Genomic DNA, 24,832 nt, shown 5'->3' with positions numbered 1-24,832 from the left:
TCTCTGAATCTGAGTTTTCAGGCATAAAAGCAGGCATTAAATACAAATGATCAATAGGCATATGAAAAAATGCTCAATATCAATAATCATCAGAGAAATGCAAATCAAAACTACAATGAGGTATCACCTCACACCAGTCAGAATCGCCATCATTTAAAAGTCCACAAATGACAAATTCTGGAGAGGCTGTGGAGAAAAGGGAACCCTTCTACACTGCTGGTGGGAATGCAGTTTGGTGCAGCCACTGTGGAAAACAGTATGGAGATTCCTCAAAAGACTGGGAATAGACTTACCATATGACCCAGTAATCCCACTCCTGGGCATATATCGAGAGGAAACCTACTTCAGAAAGACACCTGCACCCCAATGTTCATAGCAGGACTATTTACAATAGCCAAGACATGGAAACAGCCTAAATGTCCATCGACAGATGACTGGATAAAGAAGCTGTGGTATATTTATACAATGGAATTCTATTCAGCCATAAAACCGACAACATAATGCCATTTGGAGCAACATGGATGTCCCTGGAGAATGTCATTCTAAGTGAAGTAAGCCAGAAAGAGAAAGAAAAATACCATATGAGATTGCTCATATGTAGAATCTTAAAAAAAAAGAACATAAATACAAAACAGAAAGACTCATAGACATAGAATACAAACTTGTGGTTGCCAAGGGGGTGGGGGGTGGGAAAGGAAAGACTGGGAGTTCAAAATTTGTAGATACTGAGAGGCATATGTAGAATAGATAAACAAGATTATACTGTGTAGCACAGGGAAGTATATACAAGACCTTGTGGTAGCTCATAGTGAAAAGAATGTGACAATGAATATATGTATGTTCATGTATAACTGAAAAATTGTGCTCTACTCTGGAAATTGACACAACATTGTAAACTGACTATAATTCAATTAAAAAAAAACCTTGCTGACTGCTTCACCGAGGGGCTTTACTGAGGATGAGACTTTTAGTGGATATTACAGTGTCTTAAATAAAAAAGGAGCTTGCAAAACAGAATCAGAGAAGAATATTCAGGCTGTGGGCAAAGATGCAGAGGCTGGATGGGAGATGGCAGCTCTGTGGATGAGTTCACCACTGTGGCAGGCTCTCCGTGAAGAGGGAATTGGTCAGAGCTGAGACTTGAGAATTCCGCTACAAATAGTTTGGAATGGCCCTTGAATGCTACGACAAGGAATTTGGTCTTTAGCCCACAGGGGAATAGGGAGGCAGGAAGTGATTTTTAAAATGGGGCAAGGGGAGGGAAGAAGGGTTAATATCATTTGTGTGACTGTGGAGAACCAATTGCATGGCTAAGGGACAGACAGAAAAGAGGTGACCAGTTGGGAGGTTGTGGCCAAGTCTCCTGCAAGGTAAGCAGATCTGAAGGCAGGCCAGTGCAGTGGGCAGAGAGGAGGATCGAATTGGAGAGATGAAAGAGAAGGTACTGTTACTGTACATGGTCTGGAAAAATTTCCAAAATGTTTTTGAAAGATCACATGGGCTGAAATAGCATAAACCAGTTGAGAAGTGGCATGGGAATCTATTTATACACATATAAACTTCACTTCTGTTTTCACCATGTGTCATGCAGTCTAGTTAACTGGGAGACCAAAAATGACTGCAATAAAATATTAATGACATTACGGTAAAGGTCGACCCAGAGCACCACTTGTTTCTTGTCTGTGCCAAAAAGTCACCAGGATAATAGCTGTGAAAAATGAAACGCTTTGAGCTGTTGGAGAGTCAGGACCCCTAGAACCACAGAGGGGCTTTTCCTGTTTGGAGCTGCACACGACGGGATCACACAGTATGTTCTCCTTTGGGTCGGGTTCTCCTGCTCTGCATCTAGGAAAACTGGGTCACTCGTGGGTCCTCACGCTCCTTAACTTTCCGGCAGTCACTGGAGGCTGTCATCCACTCCTCCTCTAAACCCTTCCGCTCCATCTCTTCAGATTCCCTACTCTTCTGGCTTTGTTGTTGTCGCTTGAGTGGTTTTTGTTTAAAAACTTTTTTTAACCTTTTTAGCACCATTGCTGATTCCTTCTCCTCTGCTCCTCCCTTTAAATGTCGGGAAACTTCATCTCAGTACTGCAGCTTCTTCCTTTCCTTGTTTGCACTACTTCCTAGGCTAACTCATCTAGGTAAAGGGCCTTCTTGTTTCTTTCTTTTCCCTTTTTAAAAATATTTTATTATTTTTTTAATTGAAGTACATTCAGTTACACTGTGTCAATTTCTGGTGTACAGCACAGTGTCCCAGTCATGCATATGCATACATATATTCGTTTTCATATTCTTTTCACTAAAGGTTATTTATTACAAGATATTGAACATAGCTCCCTGTGCTATACTGAAGGAACTTTTAAAAAAAATTTATCTTTATATATAGTGGCTAACTTTTGTAAATCTCAAACTCCCAAATTTATCCCTTCCCACCCCCTTTCCCCCGGTAACCATAAGACAGTTTACTATGCTTGTGAGTCTGTTTCTGTTTTGTAGATGAGTTCATAGTGTCCTTTTTAGGGAAAGGGCTTTCCATGTGCCACATATGTGCTGATCTACTCCAGAGGTTGTATTTCAATCTTACCCTCTCGGTTAGTTAGACTCTGGGCTCATACGTCCAAGTGCCTACTTGACACCTCCACGTGGCTGAGTATTAGTCGTATAAGGTAACATGACCCAGAACGTGCTTCGGCCCCGTGTCCCATCACTTATCCCATTGAATGCCATCCTCTAGACACGAATCCTTCTGCTCCCTGATCATGGCAAGCCTGTTCCTACCCTATGGCCTTATGTGTTAGGTATCCCTTCTTCCTGGAATGTTCTTCCCCAGTCTCCTTGCTTCGTTTGCCCTTTCCCACCAGGACGCAGCTCATCAGGGCCCCAGCTAGGCACAGCACTCCAGGTTCTCGTCGTCACCTCGTCAGTTTCTGTCGTCGCAGCGTTCGTCACTACCAGTGTGCTCATACTGACTCATTTCTTCATCCACTTATTCTTGTTTCTTCTCATCTCCCCATAAGCCCGTGACAGCAGGGATCTTATCTTTCATTCCCAGGAGTAGTCTTAGTGCCTTAAGCAGCGTCTGGGACACAGTAGGTACTCAATAAACGTCAGCTGAAGTACTTTCTGAGTGACTCACACTGCACCTTAAAGAGATACTCAGGCTGAGGAAGGGTTGAAGGATCAGGGGAGGGAAGCAGATAGATGAGCTTGGAGTGACTGAGGAGACACAGTCAACAGTGCAGACGGTCAAACCTTGGGACCCTCCCACAGGAATGTCTGGGGTCTCCAGGGATAGACACTGGAGAACAGCCGCCGTAATTATAACCGTGTATCAACTGGCATATTCAATTGCCTAGAACATCCTTTTCTTCGACATTTCAGGAGAACAGAGATTTCACCGTCTGTAGGTCAGTATATGTGCCTGCAATCTCTTCGAGTCTCTTGTCGTGTGTTCTGTTACACTTTTGTGTTCCATTTGTCAACGGAGCTGGGATCAGTTTGCAACACACATACATGCCCAGCAAAACTTAGATTTTGATTCATTTGCTTTTTCAGGACAAAACAACTGGCAAAGGAATAATAATGAAACCAGAAACAAGGCAACATTAAAAAATAAAATTAAAAAGGCCCAAAGGGTCTATTATGGAATGGCTTCCTGAGCCTGAAACATGACATTTCTTAAATTAACGTCAAAATACTTTGACATTCTTTTAAGGATCAGTTCATACTGAAAAACTTGTTTCGTAGTCAGAGGGTAAAAATGCTACATAAATTTAAAATGAAATGTTTTCTCTAGTGGGCATTCAGGGAAACCACAAGATTGAGGCCCAATGCAGGTACCATCCTGGACTTCAGACTGCCTGTGAGATGGAAGAGGCTGTGCTCTGACAGAAGGCAGATTAGATCTGAATCCATTTTCCAGCTGAGTGATTTTGCTTAAGTATCAATTTCCTTACCTGTAAAATGGGACTATAACCAGCCTTCCATGGTGTTGTGTCTCATATGAAAATGACAGCAGGGGTCACTGACTTACAGCAGGCACTCGGGAAATGCTAATTGCTCTCCTTTCTTCCCCACCTTTTTTTCCTTCTACACTTTAAACTCCTAAGATGAACCAGAAAAGAAGGCTTATATTAGATATTATGAATATCTAATATTTAGATATTTAATATCTAATATAAATAATATTAGAGCATCCTCTTTCATCTCGTGTCATTTTTGATAAGCCACAATGGTTGACAATAATAACAACTTCTTGCTTTTAAGTGGGGAAAATAATGAGAGGTGTGGTTTTTGTCCAGGGTCCTGTAGAGCTTCTGGGAAGGAAATCGTGGACAACCCAAACTTACTAAATGTGGTAGATTGTATGCAAATACATGCCTTATAATCAGTGTGCCTTCCCATGCTGATTTTTGGGTTGGTTACATCACTTGCTTTGACCCATGGGACAAGAGCAAATATGTCACAAATGGAGGTTTCAAATGCGCTTGTACCCTGGGACTTACATTGCCTCTTGCCGTGCTTAGAACCTGCAGGCTGCCATGTGAGTGAACTTGAGCCAGCCTGAGGGAGGGTGAGGGCCACGTGGGAGAGAACTGGACGCCCTTGTCTACATAGTCTGCCCAGTTGCCACTTGTGTGACGGAGGCTCTCCTACACCAACCACCAGCCCCAGACTTTCCAGCTGACGGCGGGCACACGAGGGAGCCCAGCAGAGATCAGCAGAGCTGATCAAACCAGAAGAACTCACCAGCCAACCCACGGAATTGTGAGCTAAATAAATGGTGGTGGTTTTAAGCCGCTACACTGGGGGTTGTTATAAAGCAAATGTAACTGATGCCCCAAATGAACCGATGTAAGAAGATGAGGTGGTTGATTAGGATAATGACCAGGAGAGGGACCAGCATTTACTGAGCACCTGTTGTGTGTGACAGTTGTCACACAGCTTATTTTATTTGATCCTGACAGCTACCCAATGGAGCAAAGAAGCCTATTTTACAGCTGAGAAAAATAAATCCAGAGAGAGTATATATTGTCCAAGAACATAGCACAAAGTGGATATTATTATCCTGTTTTGTAAATGAGTATATTGGCTCAGAAGTGGAAAGATTTGCCCAAGAGATCTAACAACTGTAAGTGACAGAACCAGACTTGGTGACTCAGTAAGTTTGGCACAAAAGTCGGTGATCTTTTGAATACTCTTGATGATTCATTGTACCAAATGCTTCCAAAGCTGCCCCCTCTCTGTCAGTACAGCTAGCACCCTGTCCATCAAGCACCAATCATTCTTCTGGTTCACTGTCCTTTGATGAGTTCCCTATGCTTTACCATCAAGAGTAGTGGCTACAGTCTCAGAGGAGGGACAGATGCCCTGCTCCTGGCATGCTCCCTCACGGGGTCCTTTCCAACCATGCCTAGGACAGCATTTTAAAAATTGGAACTTGTGACACATTTGTGGCCTGAAATCACCTTTAGTGGCTCATACACAGCATTGAAAAATGAAACAAACACAACCAAAAAACACCTGAATCGAATGACCATGAAGGGGAGTGTGGTGTCATGGATCTCTGCTTCACATATATTCCTTTGTGTACTAAGTCATCATGTAAAATGCACTTCTTATTAGGAGATGCAGTGGAAAAAGCAAAAAGCCCGCAGATACCCCTTTCTGAATCCGAGGCTGAAAAGCTAGTGACTGCATTTCCCCAAATCCTGCAGCTGTGGGTCTGATTCGGGTTTTGACAATTAGATTTAGAATTTGGTAGAGGAGGGTATAGCTCAGAGGTAAAGTGCATGCTTAGCGTGCACGAGGTCCTGGGTTCAATCCCCACTGCCGCCATTAAAAAATAATAATTAAAAAAATAAAATTCAATTAGAAAAAGAGAATTTGGAGGTTAGACTGAAGCTACTCTTCATCTACTTCTCCTTTTTGTTGCTGGCGATCGTGATTATGGAGATCCTGGGATTTTAAATAGCAGCCTTCCGGTATCTGGTCACAAGATTCGTGGCTGTTTGGAAGGCAGCCGCTGCCCGTGTTTTGCCAGGGTGGACAGAAAAGGTGGCATTGCTCTGGAACTAACAGCCCTGGCCACAGTGGCTTCCTGATCCTTACCCTTCACAGCAAGTGGCAAGCTGGTTTACAAGGTCTAGAAGAGAAACATCAATTTAACCCGCCTCCAAGGCCAAGGGACAAGAAAAGTCCTCTGGTTTAATCGCAGCAGGAGGAAGGGGAGCAGGAAGGCATTTCACCATCTCATCACCACTCAAAAACCCTTTCTAAAATGCATCAGGCCCTCTGAGATTACGCACTCCCTGGAAGTCCTCCTGACCATACATTTGCAAATGTCACACACCGCACTGTTCCCTACTGTTCCATTACACACGGAAAGAGCGTCCCTATTTGGCTCTGTTTCTGTATTCAATTCAATTTCCGTCAATAAACGGCCACTGTGCTTGATGTGAGCCAGACTCTGAGGTGTTCCTAGGTGCTGAGTAAGACTCCAGCCCCGGAGAACTCAGAGCCCGTGGGGAATGCAGATGCAGGAACATTCCAGATGCTCACTTCAATAAGCTCTGTCATAGAAGCAAGAAGCTGGCCCTTTGGGGACACTAGGAGTGACACGGAGGAGGGCCGGGTAAGTGGAGCCTGGTGGTGTCTGCCCCTCAGTCACACCACGGCGTTAACGTCAGATGAGTCTCACAGTAACTCCTGGAGAGGGGCTGGGTTATTCCAATTTAACAGATAAGAAAACTGAGGCCCATCGAGTTACATTCTCTGCCCAAGTTTATGCGTCTAATAAGGGGCAAAGCTGGGATTTAATATCAGGTTTGTCAGAACTGATGGAGCAATTTGGGTGCCTGTAAACAGAGTCAGGGTTTTCCCAGAAATAACATTTTCTAGTGAAATTCTAACACTGAGAAAAATCAGAAATTACAGAGAGCTTTATCTCTGGATAACTCTCAGCTACATTCCCCTTGATTCTGAGAAATTCCTTTCACACACTGGACACTTCAAAATCTATTGTAATAATATGCTATCTTTGGCAGTGAGGAACAGGAAGGATGTTATAAAAGCTACCCAGTATTGCTTCCATTTGCTAAAAAGACACACATCTTTTGGACAACTGCAAATCCTGGTGTGGATAAGATCTCTATGTTGTATGTTCTTCTTTTTTTCTTTTCTGTTTTTTTTTTTTTTTCCCAAGAATATTTGGACTGACGTGGCCGAGTGTGTAAATTTTCAAACTGGTATCCACGTCCAAGGATGGTAACCTCTTAGGTATTTACGAGATGAAAGAAGGCTTTGGTCCTGAAGGTGTGGTGGGGAGAGAATCTAATCTATTCCAAGTGGGCTGATTCGGGATTTGTGGGTCCTGAGATGTAAGTAAGTTGGAGGGATCCTCTTTAAGAGAAATATTGCAAATCATAACTACAAACTTCCTCGGGCCCCTTGGAGGGCCTTGGAAGTCAAGGGCCTTGAAGCTTAAACTTCACTGGTGTCACCATAAGCCTGCTTCTGAGCAGGTAAACTATCTTTCATTATTATAAATGTTGGAAGGTGCCAACACTTTGGAGCTTGTGGCTGCATGTAGACAGATAAAACGCAGTGTTGCTTATTTCAAGTATTAATATGCAACCATTTCCATAGATACCTGATTATAAGTATGCCCCAGTACGTGTTTTAGAAGGCTCTTTGAACACCCTCTTTGACACAGTGAATTCTTAGCTTCTAATTCAATTGTTATGATTCTAGTAGCTTTTTTAAAAAACATTAATCTACAGATGTTTTATACACTCATTCACTGAAATTTTAAAAACACTGAATTTATGTTTTATCTTGATACAGAGCAAAGCTTTTCACATTTCTTCAAAAACATCGTATTTTAATAGCAGTTGGAGTAGAGGGCTACTTTGGAGGGTGAAAGATGGATTAAAATTCAAATAAGGAGCCCCTCGCTTGCCCCATTATAGCTTGTATATCCTCCTCCTTGACATTAAAAAAAAAACCTAAAGTTAAAAAAAAAACCTTGTATCTGTAGTGTGTGTACAGTTAAAAATTACCTCCAAGTGTACTGACCCATTTAATGGTGAAAAGAATCCTGAAGGTCGAAGTTAGTAAAATGACTTTACAGATGAAGAAACAGAGCCTCAGAGAAGTAATCTGATCAAGGTCAGCCTATATGTTAATATGGGACACCAAGTCATAGATCCTGTTTCTGCTGTATCTCAAAAAACCAGGACTGTCAAGGCCAGAACTCCAGGAAAGGAACTGAGTCAGTGGCTGGAGGACACGGCAGAGGCAGTGTGGCTGGTGACCCCGGAGCAGTCACAGCTCTGCAAATGGTGAAACTGCTCAGGTCAGGGCTGGGCGCGTGGTCTCTGTAGCCCACTCCTCAGCGCCTGTAAAACCCGCTGGCTACGGAGCTGAATCATTACTTTTCACTTTGGGGTTTAATTACGAGCTTATGTCAATTTTCTGCTCACGAGAAGAACAGCTATCAAACACTTGTCATTTACATTTGAAAAGCAGGAAGTATCATAATTGTTCAGTGCTTATCTGGGAAATACATACATTATTCGTTCATTAGTTCTCTCCTTTATAATTTCAGTTGACAAACACGAGCAGCTACCCCTCACAACTGAAGGTGTAATTCAGTTGCCTTTGGCTTCCCTAGCTTCTCACAGTCCAAACATCTCAGTCCGTTGCTCTTTTACGCTTGTTTAAAGTCCATTAGGTCTCTGGTAGTCAGGATTTTGTTTTCTGTGGAATGTATTAGTTGATAATTAAAGCAAACACCTAACAAAGAGTAGAAACTGTATTGACAACCCCACTACCAACCACAGACCTTACGGGTACTTACTACGTATCAAGCTCCATACATGAATCATTTCATTTAATCCTCACAACTCATGAGGTAGAAACATTTCTTCTTGTTTTTACACAGATGTGGAAACTGAGGCACAGAGAGGTTAGGTGGTTGTCTGAATGGCACAGAGCAAGTAAGTGGCAGTGCCTGGATATGATCTTATCTGGACTCATTCCTAAGTGAATTCAATGCACCAGGCTCTGTGCTATGGAGCCTCATACAGGGTTCATCCTTTTCTTAGGTGCAATGGATCACGTGGGACTGACTCTCGTGTCACAACCTTTCCCCACATCTTTGTATAATCTATTGTAGAATATCATCCACTACTCATTCATGCATCTGGAGAACTGTTACTTAGCAAACATGCACTAAGGAACGAGTCTGCGGCAGGCACTGTGCTCCGCACTGCGCAGAGCAGTAGATAAGTTTCACTTCTGCCTTCACTGGGTATGCAGTCTAGTTGATGGAGAGGCAGAAAATGACTGCAATAAAATATTGATGGCATCACGATAAAAGTCAGAACAGTGCACCACCTGTCTCTTGCCTGTTCCAAAGAGATACCAGGATAATGGATACAAAAAATAAAATGCTCTGAGCTGTCGGAGAGTCAGGAGGTGTAAAGATGAAATATTTACATCCCAGTGATTAATAGACAAAAGGAGTAGCTTCCACAGAGCTAAACCACAAGCTTTTTTGGACAATGGGAAGGAAGAAAGAAGAGTTGGTGGAGCAGAAACTTCAACAGGAACACCCTCTGTGGGATGTGAAAACCTCTGCAGAATCTAGCATCCAATGGACTAAAGGGGAAAGGGAAATTCTTCTTCAATATTTGTCAACAATACTCTCATATTCGGGGAAGGGCCTCCTGGGAAATGCTCTACAATTCAGTCATTATTTTATTCATTTGATACAATGTTACTTACTCAATGTCTGATACCAGGTAAGATACCATGGAGGGAGGGCAGAACATGAGTTCTCCATGCATCGAGAAACTTGCAAGAAAGTGTCAAGATATAAGACATGCCACATAAGACAAGTTGCAAAGTGCCAAACTTACCAAACTCTAGTTTATTCTGGAAAATTCTATCTAGAAAATCTCATCTCATTTTTATTTCTGGCATCTAACTCAGAGCTCAGCCTACATTTCATAACACACTAACTTGATTGGATAGTGATAATACATTTGTTTCTATTATGAAAACTCTGAAGAGGAGTCTCAGAAAAAACTGATTCGTGTAGAATTTTGATTGGATTTTGATGGCTTAGCTGAGTCCTAAATAATGAAGGGAAATCAATCAAGTGTATTAGATAGCCCCTGGATCAAGCCATGCCTGAAGGCTGCTAGCAATGGGACTCAGTAAGTCTAAAGTTCATTCAGGAGGAGTGTACACCTTGTAAATAATCTTCAGCAGTTGTAATCAATTTCTTGCACCTGATGGGCAGGTAGGTACAAAACTGGGGACTTTGGAATAGTTGGGAGGAGCAAAGAAGGTGCAAAAATCCCATGTGAGAAAAGCAAAAGGTACTTCCCCCAAATCCTACATTATCCATCAATGGCAGTAGGAGCCTTCATGGAGGTTTCACTGGAAGCTGGTACCTCCATGAGCCACTGGGTCTCCTCTGAGTAGATTCACTGTATCTTTTCCCCAGTTAAGTAAACTTGTTTGATTTCCACACGTCTCTCTGTGTAGTCCCATTGATTGCAGCACAAGCCTAGTGTGGCAATTATGCACCTACCCCTAGATATTTAGGAGCATGAGGCAATGCATTCCCCTTGTTGCCAAGACCAAAATTAGTTAGACAGTCTCCGGTGGAGAAGAGGGGGCATGGGGAAGGGAGGAAGGAATATATGGCAATGCACGGATCGTGAACAGTGTGGTATGTCCAGGAGATGCCATTATTCCATATAGAAAATGGCTGGTATATGGGCTGCGGAGCAAGATTGTGTAAGTCCGAACACAAGCTCTGCAACTTACTAGCTGTTGCATAATCTCTCTGTTTATTGCTTTCTTCGTCTATAAAGCAGAGGTTAAAATACCGCCCGCCTCACAGGGCTGCTCTGAAGGTTAAATGCTGTAACCTGTGCAAAGTGTATAGGACAGCATTTAGCGCATAGTGATGGTTATGTAAGGGCTAGTTACTGCTAATTCTATCTGGGTAGTGTTTAAGGTGGAGAGGTAAGAGACGAATTGGATTTCATTCTAAAGGCAGTGGGAATGTTTTAATTAAGTTTCTAGGAGTGCTGTAAAAAAATCACCTTCAAACTAAGTGACTGCAAAGAGCAGAAATTCCTTCCCTCTTAGTTCTGGAGGCCAGGAGTCTGAAATCAAGGTGTAGGCAGGTCAGTTCCTTCCAGGGGCTCTTAGTGAGAAACTGTCCAGTCTCCCAGCTTCTGGTGGCTGCCAGCAGCCCTTGGTGTTCCTCGGCGTGTAGCCGCGTCACTCCAACCTCTCTGCCTCTGTCTTCACGTGGCATGTCCCCAATGTGTTTCTCCTCTCTGTCTGTATTTCTGTGTGTTCTCTCTTCTTATAAGAACACCAATCATATTGAATTAAGGCTCATCCTAAGCCAGAATAAATTCATCTTAAATTGATTACATCTGCAAAGGCCCTTCTTCCAAATAAGGCCACATTTTGAGGTTCAAGCAGACATGAACTTGGAGGGGGGCACTATTCAATCCAATTTACAAGTCACGGAGGTGACCTGAGCAGATTTCGGTTTTATAAGGATAACTCTGGCTGCGCAGAGAGAACAACGTGCAAGGAGTCAGGGGCTGCTGCGGCGATCCAGGAGAGACATGGAACAAGAAGCGGGATTAGAGAGTTGGAGGAAAATATGGGAGATGGCCAGGGAGGCGAACCAACTGCTCAGGACCATGGCTGGTTGTCAGGCAGGGGGAAGAGGAGGCGTTCATGTGGGTTTGGAGAGCTGGTGGACCAGCAGTGCTGTTCACTGGAGGACATACTGGGGAGACAGAAGCTTTGGAGAAGGAGAGACTAAGCTTGTTGAGTGAATGGAGGTTGAAATGATTATTTCACCTTACGTCAAATTTCAACTTGCTTTGAGAGCACAGCTTTCAGCCTGTCTCAACTTTATAGACTCTAACTGCTCATCAAGAGTCGTTTCAATATTTTCTCAAGGTTGATTTGGATTTTTTATAGATAATTAACAAAATGGCACCGTACCACAGTAAATCTCTACTTAACTGGCTCAGTAACTTATCCTACCAATGAGGGTCCTCAAAATGTTAAAAACTCATAGCTTGCCAGCCCCGCCTGGTCCTTCTCCCAAGTCTGCCTCATCAGCTGTATTGTGTCTTTACCAAGAGGCGGTAGTGTTCGTTTCCAAATTTTTTGTGTCAGTTATATTTACAGTTGCTATTGCCAAACTTCAGTAAATGTAGTGCAAACAGTAAACTATGAATGGGAAAATAAAGCAAGCTTTTGCTTCTATGAAAAGTTGATTGTTTCGAGAATACTCAGTTTCCTTCTGAAAAACAAAATGCTTTCAATCTGGGTGTGAGCAACACATTTGCAATTGACTGAAAACAAAGAGAAAACTCTAGAATGGTTCTGTTCTCAGATTGCTCAAAAAGTATTTTTAAATTATTTGCTTCTTTTATGGCCAATTCACTTTGACAGCATTTATGCAAAATAGAGGGTGTAGCTGGGTCCCATCAACGGACCCACGTTCATATCCAGTTGAAATAAGCTATTTTAGGCAAGGATCATTTTTTAAAATATATATATATTTTATTTTCCCTCTCCTTTATTCTATGACCACTTTTGAAATGTGCCTCAACTCTATCCAGGCTACAAATCATACCTTCCCTGCAGCATTTTACAGTTAGGCTGTGTTCGGTTTCTAGTTCTAATTTCTTTAGTCGAAGTTCCCCGGACGGATTTATGGGCTGAGAGGGCCCCACACGGCTGTTCAGCTGCACTTTACCTTCTCCGGGTGGGATCAAAGGTGTGGAGGGCCACGATGGTGATTGATTTCTTCTATCTGAACTGCCTCTGGAAATGTTAATTGTATGCAAATGAGTGCAGAATATTGACCTCTCTTTCAATCAGGGCGGGTATTTAAAATTAATACCGCACAGGGATGCTAAGTATAAGAACACAAAGAGCAAGAAGAAAAAGCGTAGTTACGAGAATCAGAGTGTGTCCTGCTGTGAAACTCAGGACATGGCCCAGGTGGTCCAGAAGCACAAGGACCAACTATGATGCCCAACACTCATCTTTATGGCTTGATCTCCTCACAGCAACCGTGAGAAACAGGGATTATCATTTCCGACAGATGAAGGATCCAAACAAAGTGCAGAGAATTTGAGTGGTGCACCCAAGGTCACCCAGATATGGAGTTGGAACTAGCAATCAAATACAGGTTTGTTCTTCTTCAAAGCTTTCACTCTTTCAACCATGCCAGAAGATGCAAATAATGTGCTGGAAAGATTGCAAAGAACAAGGGAGCCAGATGATTGCAAGAGTTGCAAGGGGGTAAACACAGTCATTTGAGAAAAGTTAGCTGTTACAGGAGAGTCGAAGGCCAGTAACACTGTGTCTCCCTTCAGCGCTCAGGGTCTTACTGACAATTAGAGAGGCTCCCGGTGCTAACCGCGGTACTGGGCAGAGTGACAAAACCCATGTAAAATGTCTAAGTGCCAGGGAAAAAGAGATAGCTCAGGGCTGGATACAGTAGAGGAGGCTTCCTAAAGGGAGGGCATCTCAGCATTAGTCTGGGGCATTGGTGAGATTTTCTACAGAAATAGCTCTAACATTTGTAGAGTTCTTTACGGTTGAAATAACACTTTTTCAAGCATTATGTTATTTGTCTCTCAGAGCACCCCCGTCGGTGGGTTAGGGCAGGAATGATCATTTCTAATCGAGAGTTGAGGAAACTCACACACAAAGGGATTCGACAACTTGCTCACAGTCACGCCAGCAAGTTGGAAATTGATGTGGGATGAGGATCCAGGGCGGCACCATCCAGTGTAAATAACAGGAATATCAGGTGAGCTACATACAGAATTAAAACATGCCTAGTGCATACATAAAACAAGGAAAAAGAACACAGTTGAAATTCATGTCTATAGCATATTCTATTTAACCACACATCGACCAAATATCATTTCAATGTGTCATCAATATGCAACCAATAAGCAAAAAGTTATTAATGAGATAATTTGCATTCCCTTCTGGGGGGCACTGTCTTCAAAATCTGTATTTTATACTCACAGCACATTTCAATTTAGACTAGGCACATCTCAGCTGTTCAATATCCACAAGAGGCTAATGGCCAGCGTACTGGACCGAGCAGACTTTTTTCTAATTCCTGGTCTTTCTGCTCTGCTAAACTGCTTCACAAACACAGATGGAGGGAGAAGAGAGTAGGCTGTCTCCTGCAAAGGGGACATTAGGAGCAGGTAATTGTGGAGGGACACAACTGGTACGTCAGAAGGGGCAATGAAAGAGAGTTTAATGAAGAGTTAAGGAACCCAAGCATGGATGGCAAAGCACCCCAATCTAGGAAGAGTGGAGCTACAAACACTCCGGGAACCTGGAAAACCCTGTAGCTTTAGGAGATGGCTGCCTCGTTAAGAACTATGGTTAGTCCACCATCCAGCTGGGTAGATGGTGGGGAGATCAATCCATTGGCCTCTTTGCCTCCCCATCTTCTAGTCTCCATCCAATGCCTCCCTTTGTCCAAACTGACCAGGCAGCGAGCCTGTTGACGCATTGGTAAAGGTTAGCCTCCGGGGGCCCAGAGAAAGGCAGAGAAGGACAGAGGCTGGAGCTGGGGGACAAGCAGGGAACAACCAGCAAGAAATCAAAGGCACAGTGTGTGGAGGCATGCTTACTGACCCGGATGGAGAGCAAGAATGCAAGGACAGAGGCAGCAAGTGACACGACTGCGAAGTCGGGCTGGAGCCGGGTAGTGGCTGGGCTGTAACTTTGTGTAAATGAGATGGGTCAGTACTCTCCCCACATTAGCAACCACGGAGGGTTTAGTGTGGACTCTTATATAGCCAAAAATGGGCACACGAAGGTGATCCTGACAGGCGTTACACTCTGTGCTGAGGTTTAGAGATGTGAATTAGTTGCATCCTTCACCTCTCAGATGAACAAGCTGAGAAAGGGATAAGGGAGGCAGGTAGGAAACAAGACAGACACTTTATTACTAGCAAAAGGAGGGGGACTGTGGCTACAAAGTGAGTAAACATTGGGGGTCCCATGCCTTCTTTTTGAACTAGCTACAGCTCTCCAGCCAGAGACAGAGCATCTCAGCCACTGCGAGGCTCACTGAATCAGTGGGCTCCCAATGGGGAGGAAAGCAGCCTTCAGGGGTGGACTCCCTGTGGGGAGAAGAGGATACACATTCTTACCCCACAAAAAGGCTCAGACAACGAGTACATTACATAGGAATCTTACTGCGAGATGCAGAGGGACATGAATAGACAGAGGGAAAACAGTAGCTCATGCTCCATGCATTCCCATGAAGCCCCATATATTTGTAGAGTCTCCTTTTCCATAGATCATGAAGAAAATGGAAAGAAGCAAAATACAGCTTTTTTCTTTTCCAGAAGAATTTTAGGGCGGAGTGACTCCAGGTGGTTAGACCAGTTCACACGAGTTAGAAGCTGGTTAGCACCAGTTAGGAAGCTATTTTGTGGGAGGACTTACATAGCATTTGAAGAGGAAAAATAGGGACGGTTAGTAACTGTACGGTGGAGACAGCATCAGCAGGAACTGGTGCCACAGTTGATGGAGATGGATCGGGCACAAGGATGTGCCATATAGAAAGAAAGCACATTTTAGGGGGATGAGAGAATCCTGGACAGGCTGAGCCAGTGTTACCCGTGGGAGATGCAGGTGAAGCCTTCCAGCCGGAACTTGATGATGGGCATCTGGAGTTCAGTAAAGAACATGGTGTTAGAGATATTGACATGGGAACCATCCAGAAGTGATGGTTGAAGTCATGATAAATCACCAAAAGAGAAACGAGATAAAAATGCCTATTTAATGGCTGTTTAAATTTAAATGAATTAAAAAAAACCCCACAATTTCTCAGTCAAACCAGCTACATTCATTTCATGTGCTGCTGAATAGTTATATGTGTTTAGTGGCTTCTGGATAAACACAGATACAGAGTATTCCCATCATCACAGGAAATTCTATTGGACAGCACAGTTGTTGAACATTATATATTGGGTGAGGAGGGTGACTGGAATAACATTTTATTTTTTCTCCCAAAAATACCTGAAAGAAATGAAATAAAACCTTGAAAGAAATGGGGCACAGAGGAAGAGCTTTCAAGGAGCGAGATGATCAAGAAGATGCCTCTAAATACAGTTTTAAAAATCTTGCTTGGGCAGAGCTCTACCTAGGCAGAAGTTATTTATATAAAAGACTAACAGAAGGTGAAATTGGACTGGTAGATGGAGGAAGTTAACATTATTAATTGTCAGGGAGAGAGCAGACTCCTGGTTTGGAGGACAAAGACCCCAAAAATCGTACCATGAGACGAGAGTTTTTTTTCCAAATCTATTTATTCACAAATATTTTTGAGTGAAAGGATATTTGGAAAACACAATTGTAGCACTCATTAAATGTTGATTGTCTCTGCTTTTCCTCCTAGCTTGGGTTCTTTTCCCTCTTGGGTCCACAGCTATTGTGAAGATCACAAATAAAATATATGTCTAATCGTCAAAGAGTTCTTAGTGTAGAGGGAAAACTAAAGCAAGAGCATAGAATGTAGAAAGAGATTAATTCCATAAAGAAATATACACATGAAACACTCATGGAGATCACAGTGAGGGGGAAGACAGAGGGTCTTTGTGGAGGGGCTTTGAGCTGAGCTCTGAAGAGTGGGTAAGGTTTAGGGATGAAAGGAATGATAACTGGGTAGGTAGAAAAGTGTAAGCAAGGGCATGAGTGTAGTAAGGTAATAAGAATGTTTAGGAAACCAAGAATATTCCACTACAAACTAGAGAATGTATGAAATACATCAATAATAGAACAGGAAGAACATGGTGGATAGTACACGGGCGGTCTTAAACGTAGGAGATGAGGAATAGCAAAACAAGAAATGGCTTGATTAGGAGGCTTAGGAGGTTTTGGGGGAGCATAAAGAGAAGAACCATCTAATTGGAGCAGAAAAAACAAATATTCTGAGATTCTGCCACTTCCGGGTCAACTTTGACTCTTCCTTGAACGAATGAATGAATGAATGTCGAGGCTCTGCCTTACAAGTCAGCAGTTATCTACAGCTTTAAAACCACTTCCCTGGATGCTATGGAGCACCATCATGCATCAGACTCAGTAAGCAACCCAACTTTCTCACCCAATCTATTGTCCAAATCACGTGCTTGCACCAACATTGTCTAACAAAGATGTTTAAGTTAAACAGAATTGCTTTCATACAGCTAAAACATCTGCTGCATTTAGTAATAATCTTCCTTCTGTTGTAACATATGGCATCATCAGAAACTTTATTCCAGGGCCCTCAGAGCTTCTGAGATGCTTCAAAATGCCACGATTACCATAAGTAGGTTTCCGCAATTCTCAGAGGTGAAAGAAAAACAATTGATTCATTTTAATATTTAAAATAAACATGGGCCATTTGGATCATTTGGGAAGAGAGGTGGGATTACAAAAACTACAGTAATTAGAATCTAACTTCTCAAAGAGAGATGTTCTAAGATTTAGCTTCCAGACGGAACATTCCATTAGCAAGTCTGTGTAAGACATGTGCTCAGCCTGTTGCAGTCTTTTCTGAATTAGATAAGAGTCCTCCTCCCACCAGGTTTTTAATGGGGGCCACAAGGGGCACAAGTCTCTTTACTTTGACACGAGAGAATTATTACAACATGACCCTCGTGAAGGTAGAAGTGAAGACAAGAGCAAAAATTTGAGTTCAGTATAACTCAGTTGAATAAATATTAATCAGAAGATCTTATAGTCCAGCCATGGCACTGGATAAATACCAGAGAATCGGATGAATTATATAGAATAGCTGCTTTTAAGTAGTCCTTATTGGCCGTAGAAAGAGAGAAAAGCAGACCACCAGACGTCATAATGCACAACAGGTTCTCTAACAGAATTAACGTTGTCGTGCTGGGAGCCCAAGAAAAGCATTTCAACTCAACTTGGGGAGGTGAAAGCAAGCCTCACGGAGGAAGGGATGCTGGAATAGAATATTCAGGGCAGAGATGTTCCTCTGAGTATAATGAAAGGGAAGGGGCTTTCCAGGCCTAAAGAACCACATGGTATATACAGAGTAGTGAAATAACAGTTCAGGGAGCCGATGGTCATTTGGTTTTGTGCACTTGTGGCAAGGGGGTGGAGAAGAATCTGGGCTAGATTCTGGAGGGCCTGTTGGGGCCACGTGTAGGGGTTTGGATTTTATCTTGGAGGGAACGTTACCACTGAAGAGCTTCCTGCAGAAAAGAGTGACAGCAATGGCATTGTCATCACAGCACCCTCTCACACGCCTGGAGCGCATCCTCCACCTCGGGCTAAGCTCAGGCTAAGAACTGCTTATCTTCAATCCTCAGCACAACCCTTGGAGAAGGCAGCATCATCATGATCATCTTACACCCACAAAATCGAGGTCTTTAGAAGGGAGTAGTTTGCCTAAATTCCCACAGCCAGGAAGCACAGGAAGTAAGATTGGTATCCAGATCTTCCAGACATTGAAGATTTTGCTTTTGACTCCTACAGTGTCCTGGTTCTGAACCACATCAGGCTTCTGGGATGGAGACCATTTTGGAGAAAGAACAGCTGGAAACTGAGAGACCAACAGGTAAGGGAAACTCAGTATGCTCTGTGCTGGTTACAACCGATGACAAAATTGTTAGGGGAAAAAAAAAAGACAAAGTCCTTGCTTCCCTGAAAAAAGAGTCAGTATGTGCTCAGCCTCTCCAATCATCTAAATTAAAAATGTCAGCATTCAGTAGGTTCTGCCTGGTCTTGAGCCAGCTGCTCTAGGAGGTAAAAGAGATGTTGTAAAGTTGAGAATCACCTCCGAGGAACTTTGTTAACAACCTAGTTTAGAAGAGACATTGAACAAAGAGTTTTAACATTCACTGGTCTTTCCTGCCTGATTGCTCTTGACCTTAAGAACCATTTCTGCAACCTCAGGTTATCCAAGGAAAAAGCCCGATTCTCAGGACTTCAAGCATCTTGTTATGGTATGGGACCTGCCAAGCAGGAGGGCTTGGCGACTTTTCTTTGGAAAAATGATTAGTAACAATTACTAACTGTTGACAATCTCAGTCACTTCATAACCGTATATTTCTTGTTGGATTTTAGGAACTGCTGCCATGGGCCACTCTTAGGGGGCTCACAATTTACCATAACAAACAGGCATGCAATGATTGAGATCCAATGTGGCAGGCTGCAATAGAGACATGTACGAGATTGTGTTCATTTTGGCATACACAGCACATTGAACAATGCCCAGTGGGTAGGTTAACTCCCTCTCTCTATCTCTATCTCTATCTCTATCTCTATCTCTATCTCTATCTCTGTATTTCCTGAGTGGAACAGTGCAGCGGAATGCCATTAAAAAAGTATGCAACTTTGCTAGGGGTATCAGAAACCTGCTTCCCAACATTGCTGTCCCTCATTAGATCATATATATCTTGCCATCAGTACCTTGGCTAAGCCTTTCTTCCTTCTTTTCCAATCATTAAAATTCTATTCAACCAATCCAGAGGAAGGATTGAGTATTATTTGTCTCTGTAACTCCACCATGAATGGGTGGATGAATAAATAAATGAATTATGGGAGTGCTCTTAAGTGCAACAGCGTTCTCCCTTCCATCAAGATGTTTGTGTGTGTTGTTTGAGCCCTTTATGCAGTTCTCTTTACTGCTTCTTTGTTGAGCTAAATCCTATTCACAAGTCAACTCAGGCATTATTTCTTTTAGGTAGACTTCTATCAACCTGCAGCCTCGGTATGACTCACATACCATCCAGGTGTCTGTGTAATTGTCCATCTCTTTCCATGAACTCTCCAAGATCAAGAACTGATTGCTGGTCACCATTATAGTCTCAAGGTCCAGCAAAGCTCATAGCACATAATAGATCCTCAATAAATAAATTAATTCATGATTGAACAGATTAAGTCATTTAAATGTTTTCTTTGTATTCTACTGTGAGAGAAAGCCAGTTGTTGAAAACAAATCTCACAAAACGTGAACATTTCTGCAGAATAAGACCTCTTGCTTCTGCATGCAAGTGCAAAAATAAAATGCCATTTAGTCACCCTTGGGATAATTTCCCGAGGAAAAAGAACCTGCTGTCACTTAGGCACTTACAGTGTTTGCTTCACATGGTACAGAATTTCTAGCAGTTACAGTATTATAATTAGCTCTGAAGATGTAAATGGGGTTGGATTTGTTAATGGCATATGATGTTTTAAAATATCTGGAGCTCCTAATCCGGAACTGAGTTCTGATTGCTGGACACCTGAGGAGAACCACCATCCTGATTTCCTTCCATATGAATAACTTTCAGCTGGGGTTTCCACTGAGAAAAGCCAATCCATAACATGTTCTCAAATGAGTCCTCTGGGGACTGCTATGTCGGCTGAGTCATATAAATCAATGTGCACCATCGTGCTGATAAAAGTCCTTCTCGGAGCTGCAGGGACCCTGCGCACAATATTTCTAGCTGTTAAGGAGCCTCTTTGGGGAGTGCATGATCATCCCCATGCTAGAGCTGGAGTAACTAAGACCCAGAGCTTGACCAAGCTCCCTAAGATAGTCAGCAACTAAGGAACATTTTCAAATCCTGGGCAATCTCATTTCAAACCTGTGACTTCACGGCCCATCTACCACTGAGGAAGCTCCCAGGGGTCATGGAAACCTGAATCACAGATCAATATCAATGGAAAGTAACATTACCATTAAATGACGCGGAGCCAGCGAGCTTAGGCACCACCACTGGGCAGAAACAGGTGGCCAATATACCAGAAATACTTTATCATAATTGTGAACACAGAACTACAACAAACCTACAGCACATTTTACTTAATCCTCAGAACAAAGAACCTTCCACCCAAAGAGTTTTTTCTTGTACTTCATCCATAAAAATAATGAGGCTGACTTACCGTTTTATATTGCCTTCTATACATTATCTTACTTGAGGCCAACAAAATACTGATGAAAAGAAAGTTATTGTCCTGTGTACAGATGAGGAACGTAGGACTGAGAGTTAAGCGGTTTAGGTGGCCAACTAGGACGTAATATGCTATGGTATGAATTCTAGTGAAATTTTTACTACATTTGAGTTGTCACTTGTTCTCACCCCTGAGTATTTATTTCCTCTCTCCTCCCATCAACTTAAAAAAGATGAAGATTAGAGAGGATGGAGGGAGGACCCTTCACCATGTTAGATTATTATATGGTAGTAGTGGCTCCAAGATGTTGAACTTGAAGAACGGGAAAAGAAGAATGATGAATATGATAAGGCAATCATTTCCCGTGTCGGCAGTGTTTCATAAACATTAAATAAAAGACTGAGCTTCCCAGACAACTTATCCACAATTGCAGTTCTGGCTGTAACAGCATCAAGAATAGTTGATAAATTATTAATACAGCAGCACTGTCTGAATTGGCATAGATCCCATGGAAAGAGTGATGTGTTAGTCTGGCAACTGCTCTGTTTTGCAGAGGAACACTATATATATATATATATATATATATATATATATATATATATATATATGTATATATGTAATATATAATATATCATATCTCCTGGGAGATACTGGGAGATACTCGTATTTATTGTACACAGTGATTTTTTTTCCTTAAAGTTATTTTTCTAAATTCTTTTATAGTGATGTTCAGGGCAACTACAATAGATCTATTATGAGATTCTATAATTGCTTTAGACATCAACTTAGAAATGTCCTAATTCTGAAACCTCTGAAGTCCATGGAGGACCTGGAAATTCAGTAGTTTCCTCTGTGCCCCTGGCCATAACAAGCAGCAGTGAGAGAGGAGTTTTGTTGGGCTGCACCCTACCTGGCCGCCTCATCCATTATCACCCAGACCTGGCTTTGCTCACTTGTTTTATCGATGATTTACTCAGATTTAGGTGAAGGAAATACAGCATTTTTTTTGAAGCTACTTTCTTTACAATTTCTCAAACCATTATTGCACAAAGCCTAAAATAACAAGTGTGCATCCACAGACATAACTTTAAAAAAGAGCCTAGTATAGTAGAATTCATATATTTATTCAGTGTTGGATTCCCAAGAGTATACAAACATATTGAACATAAAATGTATTCATTCTATGACCTACTTTCAACACATCCCTGTCATTCCTATTTGAAAATTACTTTCAGAAGCAAAGATACGCATTCATTTTTAATATATGAATAATTTAAATAGGAGCATATCTTTATTTTTTGAAAGCTGATTTTATTTTTGGAAACATATCACATGAGGCCAAAGCTATTTTTTAAATCCTTACAATCCACCCAGTCAGGATGTCCAAGAAACTCCTTTATTTTAACTTCTTCAAACTGAAACTCATGGCTTCCACCATGGAACAACCTGCTTTCATTACTGCATCCCCTATCCTGGGATTGGTATCCTGTTTTATAAAATTTATTGTGTTCAGTCATCACTTCTGAAAATCAGATTGAAGTATTAGGAACTACACACGTACAAGATTCTTCTCTGAATTTCCTATAATCTGAATTGCTATGTAGTGAAAAATTTATTTGAAATAGCAATTGATAGTTTGAGAAAAGGAAAGTCAAAGATGAGAATGTTAATGGTTTTCAAAAGCCATGGCCTTGTTCACGAACATAGATGTCAGTGAAAAGTGTCAGAAAATCACTTTATGATTAGAATCATTTTATTTCTTGTGGGGAACAATTGAGTGTGGAAAATGAGACCAACTCGCTTTGACCTCTGAGTCTCAGTAACTATTTTAGACTCCAGGATCCCACGATACAAACTCTGAGATAACACTTGTTGGTCAGAATGTGTTTGGGGAGAAAAAAGCTCTGTGTAATTCAAAGACTGGCTAGGTAATACCCAGGGCACCCGGCCTTTCCAGTTGGTACCTGTCTTTGGTTTTCCGTCTCCAGCCGCAGCCTGGCCTCCACGCACCTCCGCGTCTCCAGGAAGGCTTGGCGCTGGGCCCGATCTGACAGGTAACTGATGAAGATGCCAGCTGTGTTCATACACATGAATAACACTGCCTGAGCCACAACCTAAAACAGAATTACAGACGTAGCCTGGGTAAGTGGTTAAAACAAGAGCTGTTTGGAGGCAAAGAGAAAATTAATAAATTAAAATTTCCAAGGTAAATCTCAAGGTAGTTGTCCAAGAGTTTGATGGAAGGTTAACAGAACCATGCCCTTCATTCAGGTCTTGGGTCAGCTCATCCTCTCAGTCCTTCCTCCACCACTCTATCCAATTTAAAGGTTCTCCCTCCCCAAGTTTGGGTTTGAACTTGGATTGGAAACCTCAAGTACAGAAGGGTGGCTTCTCTCTTCCTCACTCTATCTCACCTCCCCCTTCACTAGCTGAAATTTTGGGCTTTTTTATGGGTTTGGGGAATCAGGTGAGAAAAAGAGAAAGATTAATAAGAAACAGTAAAGGTATTAGTTGAATGGTTCTATTGTTTTTTTTAAACTTTTAAAAAATTTTTTTTAACATTTTTTATTGATTTATAATCACTTTACAATGTTGTGTCAAATTCCAGTGTTCAGCACAATTTTTCGGTCATTCATGGACATATACACACTCATTGTCACATTTTTTTCTCTGTGAGTTATCATAATATTTTGTGTATATTTCCCTGTGCTATACCGTGTAATCTTGTTTATCTATTCTACAATTTTGAAATCCCAGTCTATCCCTTCCCACCCTCCACCCCCCTGGCAACCACAAGTCTGTATTCTCTGTTTATGAGTCTATTTCTGTCCTGTATTTACGCTTTGTTTTTGTTTGTTTGTTTGTTTGTTTTTGTTCTTGTTTTTTAGATTCCACATATGAGCAAACTCATATGGTATTTTTCTTTCTCTTTCTGGCTTACTTCACTTAGAATGACATTCTCCAGGATGAGTCTGTTTCTGTTTTGTATTTATGTTTTTTTTTGAATGGTTCTATTGTATTTTGACTTTGGTACCCAGTTCCTCTTGGGTAGCATCTAAATCCTGATGTTTCTAACTCAGCAGAAGATATCACCTTTGTCCCGCGCTTTCCATCTCCATTGCCATTACCCACCTCCTCAGCGCCAAAATCTCCTGGCTGGACTCTTAAGTTAAACTTTGTACTTTATATTTGTCCCTTTCCACACCTCTCTCTAGTGAAGAAAAGAAAGCCGATTCTGGAAGGGAGTCAACACTTGGAAGAAAGAAACAGCATAGCACAGAATTTCCAGCAGTTAGGAGGTGAAGAAGATTTTTAAAAAATCAGCAAAGATAGAAACAACTTGAGTAGCTTATGCAATTAACAGGCTTGAACTGGAACGTGGCATGCAGGTTTAATAATACTAATTCTTTTTTGGCACATATTGAATATTTGTAAAATGTGATTTTACGATAGGACATGGAGTTAGCCTCAGCAAATTTCCAAGATCATGTAACCACAGTCAATGACTACAGTGAAATCAAGTTACAAAGCAATTAAAAAAGACAACTGAAAGAACCCTATGTGTTTAGAAATGGAAAATATTCCTAAATAACTCATGGATCTAAAAAAACCATAATGGAAAGTATGTGTAGCTAAAGAATAATGGAAATCCTACTGAACTAAACTTAGTAGTCCCCACCGAGGAATATATAATAAAAAGTCCTTCATTAGGAAAAGAAGCAAGGTTGAAAATGAATGTGTTGGCCATTCAACTTAAGGGTTTAACAAAAAAAAAAAAGGAAAAACAGATAAATCCAAAACGTGTAGAAGGAAAAAAAAATAAGAAAGGAGCAGAAACGAA

General features: G+C 41.8%; 1 protein-coding gene across 3 annotated transcripts in view; it reads right to left on the bottom strand.

Moving 5' to 3' along the window:
• Nucleotides 1-24,832, bottom strand: part of ADCY8 (adenylate cyclase 8) — a 188,916-nt gene that overhangs the window by 127,722 nt on the left and 36,362 nt on the right. For all 3 annotated transcript variants that reach the window (XM_031439644.2, XM_010988790.3, XM_010988791.3), the window contains exon 2: nucleotides 22,956-23,105. In XM_031439644.2, the coding sequence (XP_031295504.1) occupies nucleotides 22,956-23,105 (150 nt within the window). The remainder of the gene's footprint in view (nucleotides 1-22,955; nucleotides 23,106-24,832) is intronic.

This window comes from Camelus dromedarius, chromosome 20, assembly GCF_036321535.1.
Source record: "Camelus dromedarius isolate mCamDro1 chromosome 20, mCamDro1.pat, whole genome shotgun sequence".
NCBI lineage: Eukaryota > Metazoa > Chordata > Mammalia > Artiodactyla > Camelidae > Camelus > Camelus dromedarius.
The sequence above is the reverse complement of the archived record's forward strand: the minus strand, read 5'-3'. Positions and strand labels throughout refer to the sequence as shown.